Below are 24,926 nucleotides of genomic sequence, written 5' to 3'. Positions count from 1 at the left end.
CTCGACACACTAAGCATGTGGGAGTGTACTGTACCACCCCTGGCGGCTTGCCCTTGACTGAGTCCTGCCTTGGCCCATATGATGGATCGCGGAAGGCGTTCTGGTACCAAGGGCTCGAAGACGGTCCAGGCTAATAAACTGGATCATTACACAATTACTAAGGAGGCGCAGCGGGGCAGGTTGTCTGAGGAGGCGGTGAGGGGGATCCCGAGTGAGGAGGAGCCGGAGCTTTCCCTGAAAGACGTCATGGAAGCCATCACAGGGGTAAACACCTCGTTGGAACACAAAATGGACTCCATGGCCATTGACATTATTCTTATTAGAGCCGATATGGGGAAACTCAATGAGAAAGTGAAGCAAGTAGAAATAACAGCCACCAGTCTGGTGGAGGACGTCTCACAATTACAAAAAGAGGTCAGAGAACTACAAGTCTCCTGCAACTCAGTTGCACTCAAACTGGATGATTATGAGGGCCGTTACAACCTCCGCATCCTAGGAGTGCCGGAGAAAGCAGAGGGGAAGGCTCCTGACCTGTTTGTAGAAGACCTCATTCTCAAGCATCTTAAGCCGAAGGACCTCAGTAAGTTTTTCGTGATAGAACAGGCACACAGGGTCCCGGCGGCCGTCCCAGACCGGGCGCCCCCTGCGGCCTATGCTGGCCCGAAACCTCAACTAGAGAGACAGAGACGTGATCCTCCAGAACCCGAGAGCCAACGCCCCTCTCAGGTATGAAAATTCCACTATCTCCCTTTTCCCAGACTTCACACAGAGAGTGCAAAAGCAGAGGAGATCCTTTCTGTCGGTGAAGTGAGACCTAAGGAAAAAGGGCCTGAAATACTCAATGCTGTTCCTGGCTCGTCTCAGAGTCGAAGTGGAGGGCCGGCCGTGGTTCTTTGATTAACCGGAAGCAGTGGCAGAGTGGCTCGAACATCAGGGAACTCGGACCCCAGCAGACCGTGGTGATGGTGATAAGTTGGACAGTCACCACCCTGAAGCTGAGGCATGTTGAACACCCGATTTACCCACATGGGGGACTTTGGTGTTTGGGGGGTCGGGGAGGGTGGGACATAAAAGGGTCTCAAGGTTTTTTTAGGTCGAGCTAGAAGTGCGCATGCGTAGCATGCGTCTAGCTCGACAACTATTGTTGGCAGTCTCCTGGGAATCTGAGACAGGGGATGGGCACGAGCGCCGATTTCTCCTCATGGGCGCGCACGGCGCCGTGCACATCCCCTGCCTCAGATTCACAGCCTCTCTCAATCACACACAGCCACACTCACGCATGCGGAAACACACATACAACCACGCAGGCACAATGCACCGGGACACACGCACACATACAGAGACCCCCACCACCCCCACACACACGTGCGCACACACACACACACACACACAGCGACCCACTCCCCCTACTCACCGCATCTGCACCTTTCCGGACTTTGCAGCCTCCGCGTCACCGCTGCTCCTCTGGCCAGCCACTCCGTGGGCGCGGGCTTCGCGGAAGACGGAGGTCTCGCCCCACGACAGGCGTGACGCTCCCGAACTTCCGGTTTCGGGATGCGCACGCTAACGGCTTGTATTCTTTTGCACTTTTCTTCGACTCGTGCTGCACGTTTTACAGAGCTTAATAAGCACTCCCTGCTCAGCTCAGGTCTTTTATGGTAAGAAGAGATTTGTTCCTCTTGGCTGGCCCGAATGCCACCTAATCCACACCCACCCGCTCACAAAAACCCTTGACAAACCAGTATTGCTCTGAGATAAGGCGCACACATTGCTATCCTGCCACCTTAGGAACTTGCCATGTCCAGCCCTCTGTGTGCGGAAGCATGGCAGGATTGCAACACCCGCATGAACTCTGTTTACCAAACTAAAACGTTGAAATGGAGCTGAAAGATCACCTCTCAGGCGAGGAGACGAAAACACCGAAGAGCTTTTCGGCCCTGTGCTGCACCGCCGAGCGCCGGGCACGAGAAAGGTACGCTGCTGTGCTGTGAGGCCACGTGGATTCTGTAACGTGTAGTGCCGGGATCACGGCCTTGTGCGTAGTTGAAGCATAACTGAAGCAGTTGTGAGGTGAAAAATAGGAATTCCGGGCCAAGGGACTTTTTAAAATGTCAGTGTTGTTATAGTTTCCGGTGTTGGGGTGAAGCATGCAGTTGTTTTTGTTTAGCCAATAACATTTGTCTTTCTGTTTTATTTTTAAATTGTGTTGAGTAAGAATGATGATTGATATTGGACATGTGCGGGTAAATCATAACACAGATCTTGCTTTCCGACGTGCTTTTTGTGCAAAGTTTTCTTCAGTGATTTTGAGTCCTTATGTGTTGCTAGAAGAATTATAGTTACATGGGTGTTGGGTTTTCCGAACTGTACATGAACATGTATAGCATGGGGCAGGTAGAACGGGCGGGCTGGTGGGGGTACAAGATTTTTGCGATGCGGGGAGGTGTGCGCTCTTCCTGGGAGCGTCCGTGCCATGTTTCATTTACAAGGAGCCGTGAAGTGACGTGCTCAGTCCTGTTTCCACACGTTTTAAGCCTGTCACACAAACAAGACGTGTTATTTGCCCCAGGTGATTACACCGGCTGTGCAGTGTAGTCTGGCAATCACAGTGATGGCTGGCTTACGGGTAGCATCATACCACGACTCCCACCCAGCAGTTTGTAAAGCAGACAAACTGACAGAGAATGTCCTGGAAGCCCCTGCAGCTTGTAGAGGAGATGAAGTAATTATCGTTTTGAAGAAAAAAAAGCAGGGTGCTGACGGTAGCAACTGTAGTAATTTAAGCGAAGTTGTCTTTTTGTTCCACATTTGACGATACATACTTTAAATTACATGGTAGGTCTGAAACGCGCAAATGGAAAAAAACATGGTAATCCGCACAACTCAATTAGGCAACTACCAGTGCTCAGAACAAAAGGCATAATGTTGCAGCCTTGGTAAAGTCGAGGTAGAGTGCTTTTCAGTCTTATAAAAGATAGTGTAATTATGCCCGTTCCCATTTAAAAAAGACCCTGACAGATTGTTACCATCTTTTAAACAGCACTGAAGTGAACAACACAGTGACCTTACATGCACGTGCCTTTAAATTCAGATGTTTATTCTTAGAATATACAGTGAGGTTACATCAGTGTGGAAAAGTAAACACACGGATGAACAGATGTAAAGTGAACCGCCCCTTCATTTCACTGCCATGTTTGGTATGGTAATAACGCCAGCCTTAAAGTTATAATTTCCACTATGTGGGGAAAAAACCTGGTGACTTGTCCAGCTTACATATAAAAGAGCTTTGTTGAGCGAAAGGCTTCCTTGAGAGAACATTAAATGCCCCATTCGGTTGTTTTAAGTCACACCACAACAGAAAATTCATTGCAACAGAGGCCTTCCTCCATTTGGTGGTCATTCTGTCACTGGGATTTATAATTCTCAAGACAATTAATGCCGAACCATTTTCTATTCATATTTGGCAACTTTACCTACAACTTAAAGAAAATAACTTTTTGCACAGCACTTACAAAGCGTGGCCTATAATATATTCTCAAAAATATTTTCTCCTCCTGTGCCATAACAGATGGTGTCTATGTGTGCATATTGTGTCCAGCATGGATGCCCAAACCAAATCAGTTAATTCCCAAAACGAGCAGTGTGAGTGCCGTTTGCATTTTTAACATATTTAAGACCCTGGTGTCAAATGTGAGCTCAGATGCATGTCAAGCAGTGTGGCTGGTGCACATCTTGCTGCATTCTTTTTTCACAAAGGAACCCAGCAAGATTTGCCCTGCCACACAACCACCACCTGTGCGCCTGCCTAGTGTAGGCTGGCTCCGAGAAATCACATACTTGAGAGGGGAGAGAAACATCCACTGCTCGTATTGCAAGCCCCATGCACTTCGCTGCTCTGGTATGCCACGAGCAGTGGAGCACAGAGTTACATTTCTACCCTGACTTTAGAGACAAAAATGTAATTCAGTAAATTTGCAAATAATTGCTCTTCGATGCTCGTACCGATCATCTGTGAGGGGCACTACTGAACGCCACAGCATCACTCGGTGCCACCACAATATCAATCTGTGCAACCATTCAACAACAACTGGTTCAAATATGTTCTCTCAATGTTTCAAGCTTTATTACAAATGTCACAAAAAGATGTTAATATTTCACTTCTGTTGTTCGATTTTCGTCACAATAAAATACACTGAACATAATCTTCACAAAAGTTATTTACAAAAGTTTAAGCTATTGCCATTATAAATGACAATAACTTTTATTAAAGTATTAATTATTTAAAAAAATTAAAAGCCATTGTTATTCGTAATATCAATACATCTAAGTCACATAAATACAACACATATTGCATTACAAATGCTATAGGTGTCACATTTGCGAAAGTTATAACCATTGGCATTGTAAAATTTCGCTATTTTCCAAACCAACACATAAATAACAAATTTGCCATTTACAATATCAATAGCTCAAACTTTCCTAATGCGAGACCTATTGCATTGCAAATGCTTGTTATAGTTTGCTACTTCTCAATTTATAAGGACTAAATATTGCATGGTTTTGCGGCGCGGGCTGGAGCTCATGACCTGCTACCCCTCTAAGTTTTATTCTTTCTTTGAATCTTTCTGGGGCGACAGGCACTCTGCGTTTTTTTATGGGCAGTTTGGAGCCCAGAGGGCAGGGCAGCGGGGTGGGGGGGTATTGGGGAGGGGTGTTGGGTGGTTTGTTGGTTGCATCAGCACAGTTTACTTCCACGTGGGTGGATGGGAGAGGCAGATATACTGGAGTTACGGGCATGTTGGAAGGTCGACACATAACATTCCTATCTATCTATATTCCTCCGGGGCCACAGGGTACGACATTTGCCGATTTGGGGGCGGTACTGCTCGCTGTCCCTGAGGGACTTTTATTTTATTTTTTTTAATCTGTTTATTAGCATAGAATTTCGAGCAGCAACATGCATACAAATCCATATATATATGAGCATATGAACAATCTTGGTGGTACATACATGCTTGCTCAGATCATAGAAAGAGTCATAGTGTAATAGATTTTTCATTTTCATTTTCATTCTGCTTCAAACGAACAGTCCCAACTATACCCGAACCCTCCCTCCACCCACATGAAATCCCACCCGACACTCTCTGAACAGGTACATCAGGTAAAAATCGACAAGTGGGCGACGCCCAATGTATTAACACATTAGAATTCGAACACACAGATATGGTATGGTAGCATGTACTATGGGACAGGGTCTTTCGCACCCCAACGTAGTGCACCGTGGGTTGTAGCCGTGCATGGAAGAGTGAAGTAGGGCTCAGCCGTACCACAAGCGGCTACTCACTCGCGTCCTCTTCATCGTCAGCATTGTCAGCCTCAAATGCCCCCACCATAGAGAACCAATCCAAGGAGATCGGAGTCCTCCTGTGCGCCCTTTGTTCCTCTCTCTGTAGGGCCTCACCCTCCGCCTTACCCCAGCGTATTACCTCCGCCCTCCACAGATCAGGGTCAGGTGGTTTAGACGATTTCCATCTGATCGTGATAGCGCGCTTCGCCAGTAACAGAGCCAGATCTGAGAAGCGCGTCGCCACGGACCTGGTGCGTGTTGATGGCCCCAATCCCAGTATTGTATATTCTAGTGTAGGGGACCTGGATAGAGCACCGGCCTGTTCAAGGGAGGTATGTACAGTGGACCAGAAATACCCTAGTTTAGGGCATTGCCATAACATATGTACCAGTTTCGCTTCGTCTGTATCACATCTGGGGCAGTTGCTCTTGGATGCAGGGAACATCACATGGAGGCGGTGTGGTGTCAGGTAAGCTCTGTGCAGTAGCATTAGTTGTATGAACTTGTATTTGGGGTTCCTAGCTACTTTTTTGGGGAACTGTAGTATGCGTCTCCACTCAGTGTCTCGCAACGGCCTCCCTATGTCTGTTTCCCACGCCGCCCTCAGTGGTATTAGTGTAAGTGCCCTACCCGCTTTTATGCTAGCCGTGAGCCACCTGGTCAGATGGCCACCCGTTCCCATGAGGTAGAGCATTGCGACGAGGGGGTTCGTACCAGGTTCCTGCCCGTCCGGCGACCATTTGCGTGTAAGATAATGGCGGAGACCAGCGTGTAGAAGAAAGGAGCCGTCGGGGATGCCCTGCTTGGTCTGGAAGTCCTCAAACGATAACAGGTGTCCCTCTGCATAGAGGTCTCCCACATGTGCGGCACCTGCATCATGCCAGGGCTCCAGTAGGGTCGACGTAAGGGTGCCCAGGCCCAGAGGTATTCCCAACAGAGGTACTGTGGGGGCATAAGGTGTCCCGGGGGATGTGTATTTTATTGCTTTCCGCCAGTACGTAACCGCCAGTTTGAGAAGCGGTGGGGCGTTTCTAGGTAGATCCGAGCCAGGTAGTAGCAAGGTGTGCACTCTCCCCTTAGCGTGGTCTTCCTTTGAAACAGCAATCTCATGAAGATTACGGCCCGCCACCCAGTAAGCGAGCCATTGTAGCTGGCATGCATAATTATACGCCCTGAAGTCCGGCAAGCCCATACCGCCGGAATCAGAGGGAAGCTGTAGCTTGGCCAGACCTATACGCCGACGGCCATGACCCCACACAAGCTCGGTGAGGAGGGAGTCGAGGGTCCGAAACGTCACCGCCGGGATCTGGAATGGCAGATTGGTGAAATAATAGTCCCTGAGGGACTTTTAATCCTGGGAGGCGACTTTAACGCAGTCGTCTCTGGTATGATGGACAGGCATCCCCCACGGGAGGCGGGGCGGGCGGCCCGATGGCTACCGGACTTCATGTATGCAATGGGCCTGGTTGATAGTTGGAGATTGCTTCACCCGGATCAAAAGCAGTATACATTCCACTCGGGGGCACACAACAGTCTCTCATGAGTGGACTACTGTCTAGTCCCCGCCGCACAAACATCCTACATAACAGAAGTCACACACTTGGCCAGAGGCATCTCAGATCATTCTCCGCTGTGGGTCCACATAGTTGTAACTCAGGGCACGGCGGGGAGGGTGGCCCCCATCAATCCTTGGCATTTCGCAAAGACCTCATTGCAATGCTTGATGAATACTTCACCGATAATGTGGCGTCTGTATCCTCTTCCCAGTCCCTGTGGGAGGCCTTCAAAACTGTTATCAAAGGGTCGAGCTCTGTCTTTGATAGCGGGCGCTAAAAGGGAGAAGCAGAGGGAGGTGGTGGAGCTGGAAACTGAAATTAGTAGGTTGGAGGGAGAGTTGGAACCGGGGGTAACACAGGCTAAACTTCATCTGTTGAGCCTGAAACAACACGAATACAAGGAGCTGGTCACTGACAGGGCCAAGGCTCTTAGTAGGGAACAACAGGGAAGGTTATATGACCAAGGAGATAAGGCTGGGAAGCTTATCGCATGCTGGACAAAAAAGAATGGGCTAGCCGTCTTGTCCCAGAGCTCCTAACGGGGGAAGGGGTATCACTCACCGAAGTGCAGGACAAAGATGAGTTTGCGGAACACTTTCAGATAGTTTACAAATCAGTCTCCCCTCACTTAGAAACTGACTCCCAGGTATTGCTCCGTGACATACAGCTCCCATGTCTTTTCCCTGAAGATAGGGACTAAGTGGATAGCCCACTAGCAGCGGACGAGATTGCCCAAGCAATCCGTTCATTAAATTCTTGTAAGGCACTAGGCCCCAACGGGCTTCCTATAGAACTCTACAAACTCAAACCGGACAAACTAGCACCTTATCTGAAAGCAATATTTGCGGAATCTAGAGACAAAGGGATATTACCCAAGGAACAGAGAGTGGCTACTGTGGTCATGATTGATAAGGAGGGCAAGACTAAAACGGACTGTGCCTCGTACAGACCTAACTCTCTCTTAAATGCTCAACCGAAGATCCTAGCCAAGCTCCTTGCAAATAGACGATGAAAGTGATCAGCAGTCTGGTACACACCGATCAATCGGGCTTTATGCCCCATAGGAATACGGCCCTAAACTTGCGTAGACAGCACGGGGTGATAGACAGAGTTCACAGTCTGCGGGAGCCAGCCATAATCGTGTCGCTCGACGCAACAATGGCCTTCGCCACGATTGAATGGCCCTATCTGTGGGCTGTCTTGGCCAAATTTGGGTTTGGCCCTGAATTCATCAGATGGGTGCATCTGTTATACATGGAACCGCTCGCCCAAGTAGTGGAAAACAACAGAGTCTCGACTACCTTCCTGCTTGGTCGGGGCACCCCTCAGGGTTGCCCGCTGTTCCCCCTTCTCTTTTCTGGGGCTTTAGAGCCTCTTGCCGCCTGGATACGTTGAGAACCAATGATTAGGGGCATGCGGTGGTCCCTCGGATGGGAGGATCACATATCTCTATATTCAGATGATATTCTGCTTTACCTGACCTCTCCCCAAAAGTCCCTTATTGTGATCCTCAATGTCCTGGCCTCCTTTGGGAAATATTCAGGACTTTCAATTAACTGGAAGAAATCCTTATTGTTTGTATTGAGGGGAGACCCCCCTTTCCCTCTGCGAAACTGTCCTATACAGGTCAACACAGAAGGGTTCAATTACTTCGGAGTCTTTGTCTCTCTGGATCCCTCGGTTAGGTATGCCCGGAATCTCCCCCCCCCCCCGCAGAGGCTTAAGAATCATATTGCCAATTGGAGAAAGCTTCCTCTTTCGTTGTTGGGTAGGGCAGCCCTCTTCAAAATGATGGCTCTGCCTCGCTTTCTCTATGCCTTGTAGAATACCTTGGATGTAGTGTCAGCTGGGTATTTCCGTGAAATTGAGAGCCTTCAGCGGAGTCTACTATGGAGGTAAGGTGACGGTGGCAGTGTCCCCGACCCGCTTGTTGGACCAGGTAGCTGAAATAGCGCTCTGTGCTGTGCATGCTGTACTCAGCATATACTTTTTTACTTGTATTGGCCTGTTTTTAAAAAATATATTCATTTACATGTTGTGCTGACAACGAGCACGTCAGTATTAATTTTAAAAGCGAGCGCGATCGCGCCTTATCTCCCCCACCTGAATTACTAGGAGGGGAAGCTGTTGTTTTCTTCTGAGGGCAGTGACAAGCCTCGGCTCAACTCTGCTTCCTGTCCGCCTCGTTCCGACAGGGTAACTAGTACCGTTGTGCGGAGGGCGGACAGGTGAGAGCCAGGCACTTCCGGCAATCACTGGAGCGGGTATCGCTCTAGTGGTTCTACGACAGGGGCTATTTAGGCGGAACATCAAGCATGGCGCAGCGGCGGTAAGGTGACGGTGGCAGTGTCCCCGACCCGCTTGTTGGACCAGGTAGCTGAAATAGCGCTCTGTGCTGTGCATGCTGTACTCAGCATATACTTTTTTACTTGTATTGGCCTGTTTTTAAAAAATATATTCATTTACATGTTGTGCTGACAACGAGCACGTCAGTATTAATTTTAAAAGCGAGCGCGATCGCACCTTATCTCCCCCACCTGAATTACTAGGAGGGGAAGCTGTTGTTTTCTTCTGAGGGCAGTGACAAGCCTCAGCTCAACTCTGCTTCCTGTCCGCCTCGTTCCGACAGGGTAACTAGTACCGTTGTGCGGAGGGCGGACAGGTGAGAGCCAGGCACTTCCGGCAATCACTGGAGGCGGTAGCGCTCTGGTGGTTCTACCTCAGGGGCTATTTAGGCGGAACATCAAGCATGGCGCAGCGGCGGTAAGGTGACGATGGCAGTGTCCCCGACCCGGTTGTTGGACCAGGTAGCTGAAATAGCGCTCTGTGCTGTGCATGCTGTACTCAGCATATACTTTTTTACTTGTATTGGCCTGTTTTTAAAAAATATATTCATTTACATGTTGTGCTGACAACGAGCACGTCAGTATTAATTTTAAAAGTGAGCGCGATCGCGCCTTATCTCCCCCACCTGAATTACTAGGAGGGGAAGCTGTTGTTTTCTTCTGAGGGCAGTGACAAGCCTCGGCTCAACTCTGCTCCTGTCCGCCTCGTTCCGACAGGGTAACTAGTACCGTTGTGCAGAGGGCGGACAGGTGAGAGCCAGGCACTTCCGGCAATCACTGGAGCGGGTAGCGCTCTAGTGGTTCTACCTCAGGGGCTATTTAGCCCTCGCCCCCTATCGGGCGCGCAGCGACCGCGCGCAGCCGAAGATACGCCGAAGAGCAGCCAAAGAGCTGCCCGTCTGCACCCGTCCGCGACAGGACGGGGCTAGGGACTATGGACTTGACCCCTTTGATTGCACCACCCGCAGGGAAGCGGGGTATCAGGTATTCTGCCCAGACCCTATTGGATTTAAGGACACTCCCACAGAAAGAGTGTAATAGAGACTCCTGGCCTTGTCCAGAAGGCGCTTTCTCTTGTTTTAACTGTCACTTTCAGACACCTTATACTAGTTCTCAATCCAAGACTATTAATGCTAAATTAGTACCATTAAATGATTTAAAGTGTTTTCTCCTTAATGTCCGGTCCCTACCCAAACACCAGCTGGAAGTATGGGATCTGGTACATACACTGCAGCCAGATTTATGTTTCCTTACGGAAACCTGGCTAAAACCCCACTCTGTCTCGGCCATTGCATTAGGAGTTCCCCTGGGATACAAGTTTATACATCTAGATCGCCCTGTCAAAATAGGTGGTGGATTAGCAATTATGTATAAAGAATACCTGAAGGTTACCATTCTGGAACAAAAATGTTGCCCACAATACGAAACAATGATTTTTAAAATCAAAACTGCCACACACACTTTCAGGAAAGGAGCAATAATCTATCGTCCACCAGGACCTAGTGTGGGCTTCTCCCTCTCTCTTTTAGAACTTTTAGCTCCGTATTTTAAAGCAAAAGAAGATTTCCTTCTTCTTGGGGATTTTAACATTCACGTAAATATTTCAGTATCTCCAGAAACTACATCTCTACTCACCGACCTTTCTACTCTTGGTCTAGTATTAAAGAATAGCGGGCCAACACACATAGGAGGTCATTCTCTGGATCTGCTTTTCTCTAATTGCTCCAGAGTACGGTGCTCTTCTATAACTCAAATAAATTGGTCTGACCACTTTATAGTGGAATTTTCGCTATCTGGAGTGGACAAACCCTCGCAAAAGAACACTCTCCCACCTATTTGGCGTCGACAGTGGCATAAAGTAACGGTTGAGGAATTGCAGAGGGTATGGAAACAACCTACTCCCACAGAAAAGGATGATGTAGAGCTGGCGTTATCCAATTTTAACCTTTCGCTAATAGAAGCAATTGATGAGATAGCCCCTTTGAAGCTTCATAAACAATATCCTACTTCCAAACAGGAAGTTTGGTATACTGAAGCACTTAGAGTAGAGAAGCAAGGATGTAGGAGGATAGAAAAGAAATGGAGGAAAACTCGAACAGAGGAAAGCAAGAAGTCATACCATGAGGCTCAATCTAACTACTACAGGAACATCAAACTTGCACGAAAGAACAGCCTTACCCGACAACTTGTAGAGGCAGGAAATTCCTTTAAGGAATTATATAAAATATTACAAGCATTTGTAAAACCTGTAGCATGTGAAAGCCCAGATGACTTTTCCCAACTCCTATGTGACGATATTCCCTGTTTTTTGAAAATAAAATTAATTTGATCTATGAGAAAATAATGAAGGCATCTGGTCAAAAGAACCAAATGAATGCCATCCTCACTCCTCCTATATCGCCCAAGCAGAGAGATATATCATTAATGGCTTTTCCAGCTGTCAGTGACTCAGATCTATCTCTCCTTTTTAGTCATATAAAATCGGGGTCTCCAGAAGATCTCTTGCCCGCCAAAATAGTTGCCCCCCTAAGTATCTTACTTGGACCCCAGATTCAGGATATAATAAATCAATCGCTCATGGAAGGATGTGTGCCCACTGACTGGAAAAAAGCGGTGGTGAACCCTATCCGGAAGAACGCGGCACTTCCTTGGACAGACCTCTCGAACTTGCGACCCATCTCCCTCCTGCCATATTTTGGTAAAATGGCCGAGAAGCATGTGAACTCCCATCTGTCAAAATACATCGAGGCAGCGGAGGGCCTGGACTTTTCTCAATCTGGGTTCAGGCCTAATCACAGCACCGAATCTGCCCTCCTCTCAGTGACCGATACCATCAGGATGTCACTAGATGGAGGAGCTTCTATGATTCTGGTGCTGCTGGATTTATCCGCTGCCTTCGACACGGTGTCGCATGAAATACTTCTCGGTCGTTTGAAGGAGATGGGCATAGGAGGTGTGGCTCTGTCCTGGTTGGAGAGTTTTCTCTCAGGCCGCTCGCAAGGAGTCAGATTGGGCTCCCATCATTCCACCTTAAGGGAGCTCACCAAGGGAGTGCCACAGGGCTCATGCCTAAGCCCCACACTTTTCCATGTGTATGTGGCCCCCTTGGCAGACATTGCAAGAGCATATGGGTTCACCCCGGTGTCATATGCTGATGACACTCAGCTTTTATTTCCCTTCCATACTTTAACTCCCGCAATACAAAAATCTTTTGCGGAAGGCATGAGGGCCATATCGGACTGGATGGCTCTAAACTGACTCCAGTGCAACGTGGACAAGACGGAGGTTATGCTGTACGGGGAGGCCACGCTCTTGTGGTCACCAGAATGGTGGCCCCCGGATTTGGGACCAGTCCCTACTCCCAAACAGACGGTAAAAAATCTTGGTGTGCGGCTTGCTAATGTACTTCTGTTTAAAGAATATATCAATCAAGTAGCAGGGTCCTGCTTTCATTTCATCGGACTACTACGACGTGTCTTTCAATTCCTGCCTGACAACTATAGGAAAACTCTTGTCCAGGCACTGGTACCCAGTAGGCTGGACTACTGCAACGGCCTGTTTATTTCGGCCAATGAAGAACAATTACAAAGATTGCAGGTAGTCCAGAATACTGCAGCGAGACTTGTTCTCAATGCTCAGCCAAGGACTGCTTCTCATCCTCTCCTGGCCAAACTCCACTGGCTGCCGGTCAGGCAACATGTAAAGTATAAGATCTGCTGCACCATACATAAATGCCTGTTTGGTATGGGACCTAAGTACTTGAAGGAAAAATTCCACCACTACAGCCCTGGGCGCACGTTGCGCTCTAGTAGCCAGCAATTGATCCAGGTTCCAAGAATTAGGAAGGCTAGGCAAGGAGGCCGAGCTCTTTCCTATAAAGGCCCTATTCTATGGAACTCACTTCCCCTCATTTTAAAACAAACTGCAAATTTCTTGCTTTTTAGGAAGAAGTTAAAAACACACCTATTCTTGACTCTGTAAGATATTATTCTTTTTCTCTTCCACAGCTCACTGGTACTATGAGGCCTCCCTGGAAAAGCGTAAGCACGGAGATACCCCTACGGGGGGCGAATCCTGCGCTATATAAGAATATAAATAAATAAATAAATGGCAGGCCCCGTATCGCTCTGAATAAACTAACACTTATTTGGTATGATGGGGGCATTAGCCTCCCGGATATCAGAAGATACTATTGGACCTCCGAGATGGCTACGATTAAACACGGCACGTATGGTCGAGTTAATGATCCCGGATATGCCATGGATAGATGGCTTCTCCCCGGGGGTAGGTGCAGCAGGGCCCTGTATTCCCGACCAAAGAAACTGGCATTAACAAGGCCAACGAAACATGCAGTTTAGATCTGGCATGACACCACGGGCTCCCTGGGTTGGAAAGACAAATTGACTATGGCCACCCCGCTCTGGGACTAGGTACACTCTGTAGGACAAAAGGGTTCGATAAGTGGGACCTTATAGGAATCTCCACTGTCAAGGATATCTGGGGGAAGGGGAGGATTACATCCTCGAGGAAATGCAGGAGGAATATGAACTAACAAAGGCCGAATACTTCCGCTATTTACAAGTCCAGCACTCGCTTCTCTCAGCATTGCCCGGGGGTATGGAGACCCCGGAGGCTTCACCTCTGGAGGATAGAATACTGGATGGCCACCTTCCCGAAAAAACGGTCTCCTTGATATATAAGAAACTAATCAACCAAAGAGCTGATCCCCTTGAGGCGTTAAGGGACAAATGGGTACACGACGGGGTAGAGCTAGATGACGAAGATTGGCAGACAGCAGTGTCATCCCCAAGGGAAGTTGCCATCCCAGCCCGCCTGAGATTGTCCAGCTTAAGATTCTACATAGGATCTACATCACGGGACCCCGACTGGTACGCATGGGACTGTCGGACATGGGGCTATGCAAAGGACAATGTGGTCTCACAGGTACCTTTATGCATATCATCTGGGAGTGTGCACACATCACCACCTACTGGTGCCCTCGAAAATGGTCAGTGGTCTGGGGGTCCTGGAGTCGCCACAGAGGAAAAAACTGTATGCCACCCAAAAACGCTGCTACTGATGACCCCCCCTTCCCATGAAGTTCCCTTACATTTGTATGTATTGTTTATCCTGTGACCCCCCCCCCCCCCCCTCCGATGTAGAATTTGCAACTTTGTACGAACCTCTGTACTGTGTCTCTTTGCTGGTGTTTTATTTCAATAAAAAGAATTATATTTAAAAAAAAGGCAAAGATAGCAGGCATTATTCAATTTTTCCAGGAACAGTACAAGGATGCTGAACATATGTCACTATTTACCATTATTATGCCAGTGCCAACATGATGTCAGGAATAGTCATAATTGTGCCATAAGTGAATCCATTAAATCGGGGGCACCAAAGACATTTGGTTTTCTCCGACACAATTCATGGCTTCAAGTGCCTGCTAATGAGGCACACACCGCCAGCCACATACACAATTACGTATATAATAGAGCACATATGCAGAGACACATTATAGCAAATAAACAAGCACACACTGTTCCCATCATTTGAAACAAACAAAGTAATTACCTGTCTCCACTGTCAATCCAGCATCTGCTCTCCTTGGCTACAGGCCTGCAAACGAATGGTTGTAAGATAATCTAGGGCTGGGTTTATGCAACACTATTATCCCAATAAAATGAAGAAAAATAAATAAAATAAACAGTGATAAGATCGCCTAGCACTATTATTCAAGACTTATTTACCATTATTTATTTTAACGTGATCTGTAGGAGCGTTTAGCTTACCTGTTACATATATATCTTCCAAATTTCTAATTGTTTCACCCCCTACCATGCTAGTTCTCGAGACTGCTATTTATTGTGTGTCCATCACAGTCAGTGATATTTCCTTCACTTTAATCAGTTGGACCAGGTCTAAATACTTAAACCATTATGTTTCTTCCAATATAAATCATATAAGCAAAATGTGATTCCATTAGTGCCTACAAGTCAGAAAGCACTTACATCAGGATTAATACGTAGCTTTAATTTAAACATCACTACACCCTCCCCGAATAATAATATGAAGGCCAAAGTGGGATTGTCAATTTATTTTTGATGACCATCAATCTGACTCACTCTGCCAGGACACATTTATTTTATCACATTGGCTGCAGCCTCAAGAATCAGTGTAAATTTACTATTGACTGTGCTCACCACCTTGATTTGTATACGACACATTAATTTTCCTATTAAGCATCTTTATGTTTTGGTTTCTTATTTCCTCATACATAATTGAAAATGTGCAACCTTAGGACTTAAATCATGTTTAACTGTCCTGTTATACTTGTAAGCTTAAGTGAAATTAATTGTGCGTCATGTAATTGCAGATAGATAAGGTATCTCACTACCTTTCTCGGTACAATCGAGGCAAATGTATAACAAAGAGTTTTCTACTAGTGACCATCCGTTCCTTCCTACATTTGTATCCACCAATGCAATGCCTTTTAAACATATTGATCTCTTTTCTTGGGTCATTATGACATAGTAAGATTGTTTCTAAGCAGCAATATATCACTTTTTTCTTGTGTACAGCATCAGATTTCAAACTCATGTTTTCAGTTAGCATCAAACTATTTATTGAGCCTTCAGCACTTCTTATAGCTTTCATTTCATAAGTGAGCAACACTATCATGGAGTTCCTTGATTATCTTTAACCCCATTTTTTCGTATTTGTTGGACATGACTAAAGGTTTGGTTGTGATATTTCACAAGTCCCTGTTTGCAATTATTATTTTGGTGCAAGAGGGCTTAGGATAATTGACTCATATATCACCTTGTCCACCCAGACTTTCACCAATAGTTGGAACAGTATACTTTATATGAGTGTACTTGCACCTTTGTATGCGAAGTCGAGCTTATAATTATTTATATATATTTTTCTTGATTTAAAACTAGCATCTTTACCATTTTTATTAAATTCAGTATTTATGTTTTCGTTGTGTCATCCTTTACATAAGTTACATATTTCTAGTATGCTGATGCTTTACTTTTTCACTAAAATACTAGCAAATAGAGGATGTCACCCACCCCATCAAGTCTCTTTCCTCATTATCATTTTTAAATTGACTAAATAATTCAGCATAGCAGAAGCATCATCTGCAACTAAGATAATTGGTTGGTCACTTTGCATATTATTTACTTAATGGTGATTTGTTTTCGATTTATTTAACTGATCGTAAACATGTATATGACACACATTTTGAAACAAGAGAATAATTAACAAAGAGTTCCATTAACACAAGTTATGTCCTATACCAATTACCAGGAGAAGCACCATAAACCTATAATATTAAACAACAATAAAAAGAAGATCTATTGTGACTGACGCACTCCATGTAATTAAAAGGAGACAAGTGGGCACACATACAATGGGCTGGACTTAGTATAAACATATAGAATTAAATATATCTATAACTCTTACAACGGATTCATATCATATGTCCAAATTCCTTATCTTGACAATGCCCCATTTCATAATTCATATCTTTACGCATCTCGATCATTAATTGCTCAAGTGAACGTGAAGGGTTATGGGCAGATTTCCATTATCTAAGTATTCTTTTGCCCCCCATTAATATAGCCAATAGAAAGAAGGGTCTTACATGTTGTGAAGACAATGCCCATAAGGGTAGAGGTCATTAAGAATGGCAAGCAACTTTGACATTGGTAAATTCTGCACCTCACATTTATTCTTTCAAATATCATGGGCTATACATTTCTAGCTTTATGGCAATCACACTGCATGGAGATTACATGGTCAGCATTTCTGATTATGTTGCAGGCCCTGTAGATATTTTCTGAATAGTGTCCAGTACTTCTTAAGTATCACATTTGCTGGAGTAACTGCTGCTATGAGCCCTAGGAATTTCGGAACTGTATTTCAACACTACATACCAAAATAACACAGTTTCAAAATCAGTCTTGGAAGTGCTTTTCATTGGCTGAATTCCTGCCTGTGAGCCATGATTCATACCGAGTGGGGTCCATCTCAATTACATTTGCCTTAAGTTAAACAGATTTCCATTTCCATTGATCATTTTGTAGTTCTCTGCTGGGCAACGGAAGGAGCAGATTTAGCAGAGTGCTACACGTTTTGTTGGAACCTGAATGTGAACCTTACAAGTCACCGAGTAGTGATAGGTACAGAAAAAAAAACATTAGTCTCAAGGACAAGGTATGTGACCCATCTTTTCATTCATCAAGAAAATTACTAGAATATAGCCAGTGATTGGAAATATGTGAATTGGCGGATGCAGTAAATGAGCCATAGTTAGATACTTTCTGCAATTTTCCGATATAATCCATATGGGACATCATTTGCTGATTCCCACTACACTAACCTATCCTTTCTAGCTCAAATAGATTAAGGGCCTCATTAAGAGTATGGCGGTCCACCGGACCACCGTATGTATGGTTGAGTGGCAGGAACTGCCGCAGTGGCGGTCTGACTGCCGCATTTTGAGTGTGACGGTCCCACCTCCAGAAGACCGCAACATATCCACGATCCCTTGGCGGTGACGTGGCGAACTGGCCCAGGAAAATTGCTGGTGGTGGTGCTGTGGCACCACCAATCATATTCAGAGAGAATCCGCCATGAAAACTGTGGGGGTGAGGAAAGAAAGTGGGCCCTACAGTGCCCCCTGTTTCCTCAAGGTCATGGTATTTATTTATTTATTTTATGCATGCAGGGGGGACACATGTTGTGACTCTCTGTGTGCATGCATCCTCTTTCCTGCACGTCAGAAACTGCAGAGTCTATGCCGTGCAGGAATGGCCTTCGGCGCTTTCATTGCAGTGCCTTTTTAATAGGTACTACAGTGGGACCACCTAAGCACTACCAGACATGAGGAAACTCATAATCTGGCGGGAAATGTGTTCATACGGCTTTGGCGGTACGGTAGCGTGACAGCCCTGCTGCCACACGATCAAAGCCATAATTAGGCCCTAAATGTTGTACATTGCACAGTTTTGTGAATGCAAATGCAGCTGTGTAGCAGAAGTTACCTGCCCATTTTTCCTGTTTTGATTACAAAATTCAGACCTAAGCGCCTTAGCAATGTGAGAATCTATCTATAGCTTCCTCCAAGAATTACATCAAAAATGTATGGCAGATCATGGTGCCAATATCACTAAAGGTGTTTTGATGCCACATCCAATGACAAAACAATATAGATACGTTTATGACTGATTGGAAAGAATAATTAATTTTTTGCAATGAAATGGGTGTAATTTGTTGTAGCAAAGTTTCAGTGTTAATATCTGACAAAGAAAAGACAGAGAAAAACCATGAAGTATATAATAGAATAAATCCTAGGTGAATTCACAACATATTGGCTTAATGTTGCAGAGTCCAATTCTTTTTCTCACCTACATTGTGTGCAATTGGAATGGTTTAGGAATGCAAATGTATGCGAACCGACTTATTCCTAAATAACAAATGTGGTGTAAAATTGAATTTGTGAAAATCTGCCCACTGTAAATTTCACCTGAGCTCCCATACCACATAGGTTGGAAGTTCTACTGTGAATGATAAAAGTAAATCTGTATGGACAGTAGGAATGGGGAGGAAATACTCCCAAAGCTGCTATGCGTTTAGTGGGAAAAGTAGGGGTTCTCCAAAGGAAAAAATATTTTCTCTAGGAAAAAATAACATGTTTTAAAGTGCGTTCTGCATTACTGCAGAGTACTTACCCAAGGTACATTTGTAGGAGAACATGCTTTTGTTTTTGAATACCTTGTCGCTCAAAAAAACATAAACTCGAGCACTTGCCCAAGGAAACTGCAGGTATTGCACATTCCCATGACTACTCCAAGAAACGTTTGTCAATTTAAACAATTAGTCTTACAGTTACTCCAAAGGTCGGAGTGACAGTATATCATCAGATTTACTGACTTCTTACAATCGGGCCCCCTGTTCCTAAATTATATTTTCTCTAATGTGCTTTACACACAATAAAACAACTCTTAAATGTCTTAAATGCTTTTAAATGTTTAAAGCAATTGTATCCTTTACTTTTCAGCTACTGTATTTTTGGGAACTGTTACAAAGATGAATGTCTATTTTGAGTCCTGCCTGCCTAGGTATGGTACTTGTAGCAATATATTTGTGTTTACAAGCAGATGCACTTCAATCTTTTGGGATGTTTGAAATTACTTGCTCACTAGACTCAAATGGAAAGATGTAACAACATTTAAAGAAATTAATGCAATAGAAAAAGAAACACCACTCAGAACAAACTAGTTAGCATGTATAATTTATTTGGCCACTTTTATGTAAATAAAGGCACATTTTGCTATTGGAAAAAGATACAAATATGGGCATAATCCAAATAACATAGCAAATGGCATTTAAAAGCAAATTGGACAGAATAAACATATGTAGGTAAACTATTCTTTAGCCGTTCAATAAATTTTTACATTGTACTTTCCCAAGAAGATGATGATAAACATTTGTTCCAATACTAAACTAATGGCGATCAAATTTGAGTAACCCTAAAGATTCAGCTCAGACTATGTTTTTCTCAACCATGTATAGGTGGCAGTGCATACATCAATGTATTTTGTTTACCTAGCCCTCAAAGTATACAAAGCTGTTTCATAAAGAGAAGGGCCAAAAGGCAAAATGTGTTCCCACAGGGTAACTTTAGCATTTGGAGCCAATTTTGGTTATCGAAAAATATGGCATAAAATTGCATGACTACTCACATATGTAATATTTACACATGTGAAAAATCATGCACATGTATTTTCACCTAACTTTTATTTAGTTTTTTTATGGGTAAAACCTTTTTACCCATGGAATACCTACACAGCCATTAAATATGAAGGGGTTGCCTTCCCATGCCTATCCTCAAAACACACTTACTCCTGCCCATTATTTGAATAAACCTGCAAATGTTTTTAAGGAAAGAATCTACCATCAAGGATTATTTGAATGCAGGGGATTTAGGAGTTTGTTGGTAGTCATCTACTTTTGCAGAGAACATCCATATTTCTGTCCCTTCATCTGAATTTGTAAATGTAGAAATTCCACTATACTGGTGGAATTTCCAGAGAGTAACCTTGTGACCATAAAGTGATGTTACCTGATCATTGAATCTTCTAAGTCATCATAGAGGGTACACATAATGTACATGCAGGCCATTTCCTCCACTTGTTTCATGGCTCAACCTGCTCAGCCTACCCTTTTAATACAGTGTGTATTATCAGCATTTAACGCACACACAATTTTAGCATGGTAAGGGAAATGAGATACAGGAAGATTACATTATTTGCCTAGGATCACCCAATTTGGATTGGTTGGCGCCATTAATATAAACCAGGTATCCTTAATACAGAACAATCAACTCCTTGTTGGGTACTGCAAACATAAATTTTTATTTTTCAGCATTCACAGGGCCTGATTATAAGTGAACCCTCCAGGGTGTGAAAATGATTTCATCTGATAAAAATCTAACTCCGAGGTTTTCAGAATTTATCGGATGTTTTAATAATCTCATATTGCAGTTTTCCTGGGGACTAACATGCAAGTTCTTACCAGATCAGAAAATTAATGAGGGAGAAATGTGGGAAGCGGCCAAAGGGGTTGACTCTGGAGCACGGGGATCACGGTTCGATTGCCAGCGACAGATCAGCATCATGTGACTCTTTGCAATAGCTCAATTAATCTTGAAACCTTAAGGGGTGATATATTCACGCTTTACACATATGGATAATTGTTATGTCCAGGTAAAAACAAGATTTGAAATGCTGAAATTTAACAAAGGAGGCAATTTTTTATCACGTGGTAATTACTAGGTGCGATAAACATCAGACCACAGGTTCTTGCAAATCCTGCACAAACAGGCTACCAAATGTTTGCAATTTGATGGGTTACTTGTTATTGGGCCCTCTGTAGATCATTAAAGCAGCTTTTCCCCGATGGAGCTTATTGTCTTTTCAACTGATGAAAGTCTGGTGCTGTATTACATTTTGCGTTGCTGAAGCACTTTATGTTCACTATAAGGGTTCATTTGATTCCCATGGTTGAGAGGAATTCCAACTGACTCTATTGGGAAAATGATTTAAGTTGCTTAGTTCTCATTGATGTTCTATATCATAGAGTTCACCGCTCATGCACAAAACACTCCCATTTTTACTACCTTTGATAGTCGAATTGCACCACTTATTTTAATTTCCCCATATAATCGTTGCTTTCACTGCTCTGTTCCTTTTTCAGCTTTCTGTATTTGACTTACTTTTCACCTTAGTTGATACTCGAGAGGAACAGCAGTTAGGCCTGATTGTGCCTGGGAGATGAGTGGAGCATTCCTCATTACATTGAAAATCAAGTAATTCACATTCAACTAAGTTGTAGACATATATATAAATTGCGAGTTATCATAATTAAGTGTGCGGTACTGAAATGTGCCTATTAGTTAAGGCGAGCAGAATGAATTAAATTGGGTGAGCTAAGCTGTCATGAGAGGATACTTGTTCAAAGTGTTCTCTGCTCCAGTGGAGGTATTCATAATTATCAACATCACGTAATGCCTCATGAAAATGCGCACTTGTAAAGGACATACTGTGTGCTTATTTGTATGTGACTGCACTGTCTACATAAAGCTCATTCATTTAATCAGGAAATTCTCTGATTTGGTGCACACACTGCAGAACTTTTTCCTGGGAAATGAGCAGTGGCTTTCTCTCTCTGTTTCCTAGCTGGTATTTCTAAAGCTCATGAACTAACACTGACAAAATCTGAATAAAGTATGTGCTTTAGAAACTGCTGTTCCATAAAAACATGCACACAGCTGGGCCTTACAGGATATGAACCAAAGTTTACAGGAAGTTGCTAATTTTTCACACGTTTGCCTCTTGTTAAATAGGTGATTTGTGGGACTGAAACTGTAAATTAGTAATAGCCTAACAGGTTCTAAAAGAGAGGCTTTCTTTTCCCTCTCTTCAAAAGTACTCAAGTAGGAGACTAGGTGTTTGCACCTCTTTGGAAACATTTACAGTGAGAGGGGAGGCAACAGCTGCCAGGTTAGCCCAGTGGTCAACGAAGGCAGGAGAGAATACATTGCAAGGCAGTTATTTCTGACAATGAGAACAGGAAAGCAGACTTTTCCTCCTCCCCCTGTGAAACAAAATCGAAGAAATTCAGCTAAAAAGACACCACCTAGCAAAACACCAAACTCTTTAAAATTGAAAGGTAAACATAATATTGACAATAGAGGTACCCACTGTTTAGCCTTTCCTTAGCTGCCCGCATCACTCAGAAGAGGTACATTGAAATGTGAATAGACTGATGCTACCTCATGAGGGGGGAGAGTTCATTCAGTTGTGTCAGTTCCATCTCCATGTGTTGCAAAAGGAAATTAAGTTTTATTTTATTTATTGAGTTTATATAGTGCAAACATGGCCCTTTTTGCTATCAGAGCGCTTAACAACATGCTGGCAAGCAGATAAGCTTTAACAAGTGACCCTGTCGGGAACCAAAGCAGTGTACATCAGGAAAAGCAAACATAAAAAAATGATCTTTTCGGGAATCAGTTGGAGGTGATCAATTTTTAACGTCAATATTAGAACATTTTCACGCCAAAACATTTGTTTTTCTGATGTACTTTTGTTAATTGGTATTAGTTGTAAAATCTTAAAACAATCACTAAAACACAGCAGCTTTTGCACATTTGAATTAGAAAATGCAAGTGCTTAATAAGTCACACGATTAGACACAAAATGCATTAATTACTTGTTTATGCAAAACCACGCATAGATTCACTGTGCAATTACTTTCTTTTGTGGCACTTGTGCTTAATTTCGAACGGGCATATGGTAGCCCTGCAGGCCCAGCATCTTAAAGTGATATGAGGTTTTTTGGTTTCTTGTCTGCAGATTTTGCATTTACCTTTGCTGGTTTGTGTTTGACGTGTCTGTTTTATTTCTTTTTTTAACTCGGCCGTGAGTTGTGCATCAGCACAGTGTGCAATGCCAACTATGGTGATGCGTTTGGGATCCCAAACACAGTCCTCTTCATATCTTCCATTGGTGGGCGGCAGCCATGCTGTGTCATATCCATTCTGATGCCAGGTGGCCTGGAGCGAGACTCCAGCACCCTCAATCTTTTTCACCTTTCCAACTCGAACCTTCAGTATGAACACTACTCTATCGGCATCACTACAGAATGCAGGGTAACCCATTGCTTTCTGCTTATCCCGGCTGCAATACACGCCAACCCCCAACGTGCCGCCAGCGGATGGTCTAAAGCCAGAGGTAACAATGGATTTAGCGTTGCTTTTCATAGTCCCGTGATACATGGTGTAACCATGGCCCCTCTGAGGTTCCTGCCCAGGTTTCAGCTTCCTGTTTTCATCGGTGAATGTTTTCCATCCACTGAATGTAAGGGTCATTTCAACACCTGCATTATGAGGTAGCATAAATCAATATTAATGACACCAAATGCCAATATAAACACAATCTATTATTGTAATGTATAATATGTTGATCAATTACAAAAATCAGTAGACAATCAAAATACATTGTGCAACATTAAAGTTTAGGTGCATTGCAACAAGATTGTAGAATACAGTGTTGGCAAATCCTGCCATAAAGGGCAAAGTGTAGTGGGGGCATGGATTTCTACGGAAACTAAGTATGGGAACATCTTTATTAGCCTGTATGTGTTTCTAACTAAGGCAGATATAGGTCAATTGATGAAGACAGCCCAAAGAGGTAAAATATGAATGACAGACAAATAGTTGCCATGCTATGTTATTTCACAGCATACACTCAGGTCATTAACTTCTATTTGCGCTACATGAAAAAGCCATATTTGTAATGACTTGCCATTCTCAACCTGTAGCATTTTTTTCTCTCCATACAAGGAATTATGAAACTAAAGAAGCGAACAATATCATTAGGACAAGTTCACAATTGTAATTTCTTCTGTATTTCTATCTCTACCTGTCCTTCTATAAATATTACACTGCATTACCTCGCTGGGAGCTTTCAATTCTGTCTATGATGTGCTCTGAGTAGAGAAAATAGGTGCACTTGCAACAATAGAGAAGCAACACTTAACTTAATATATGTATTCCTTTACGGATTTTAAACAAGAGGGTTACTTTGGGGAATGCCTTTCTGGGACTTGCAACATAATTTAGTGTTCCCCACAGCTACTAATCCAAATGCAAACCTCTTATTTTGCCTGCCAAAAATGCTGCCGTTTTATTTCAATAGCTATTATTGAATGTCATCTGATAAATATGTCTGCCTCTAAAGCAAGCATAGCTTTTTATAGTCAGTAAGTGCAATAAAACTATAAAATCCTGTACTGTCCCATGACTATCCAGAATGGAATATAGTTTCCACTGAAAATATATTCTATTCAAAAGTTTGAGATCTGCAACAGTAAACCTATGATTGACTCAAGAAGAGTATCTTGAACCAAAACCATTCGGCAGAGGAGATTTGCCAATCCTACCATCCAGGTTCTGTACATGATTTTCTTTTGATGATCAAGAGCTTTGCATGGCAAGAGGACATCCTATCTCCTTTTGAGTTTTTCAGGGAGCCCAATGTTCATGCCCTTCAATTACTTCTTAAACCTTTCAACAAGGTCATTGGTTTGTGGATGGTAGGGTGTAGTAAT

The 24,926-nt window shown here is 43.9% G+C and overlaps 1 protein-coding gene across 2 annotated transcripts in view; it reads right to left on the bottom strand.

Moving 5' to 3' along the window:
- The window catches only part of LOC144823366 (uncharacterized), a 282,597-nt gene that overhangs the window by 162,988 nt on the left and 94,683 nt on the right, over positions 1-24,926 (bottom strand). Inside the window, exon 2 of one of the 2 annotated variants that reach the window (XM_078681833.1) lies at positions 14,820-14,864. Coding sequence is in view for 1 of the 2 variants with exons in the window: in XM_078681836.1 (XP_078537962.1) it covers positions 23,065-23,685 (621 nt within the window). In the remaining variant the exon portion in view is untranslated. Of the gene's footprint in view, positions 1-14,819; positions 14,865-19,532; positions 23,694-24,926 lie in introns of those variants that run through there. The other variant, XM_078681836.1, reaches the window with a different exon arrangement.

This window comes from Lissotriton helveticus, chromosome 3_1 (genome assembly GCF_964261635.1).
Source record: "Lissotriton helveticus chromosome 3_1, aLisHel1.1, whole genome shotgun sequence".
In the NCBI taxonomy this organism is placed as follows: domain Eukaryota; kingdom Metazoa; phylum Chordata; class Amphibia; order Caudata; family Salamandridae; genus Lissotriton; species Lissotriton helveticus.
This window is presented reverse-complemented; position numbering and strand designations above follow the sequence as displayed.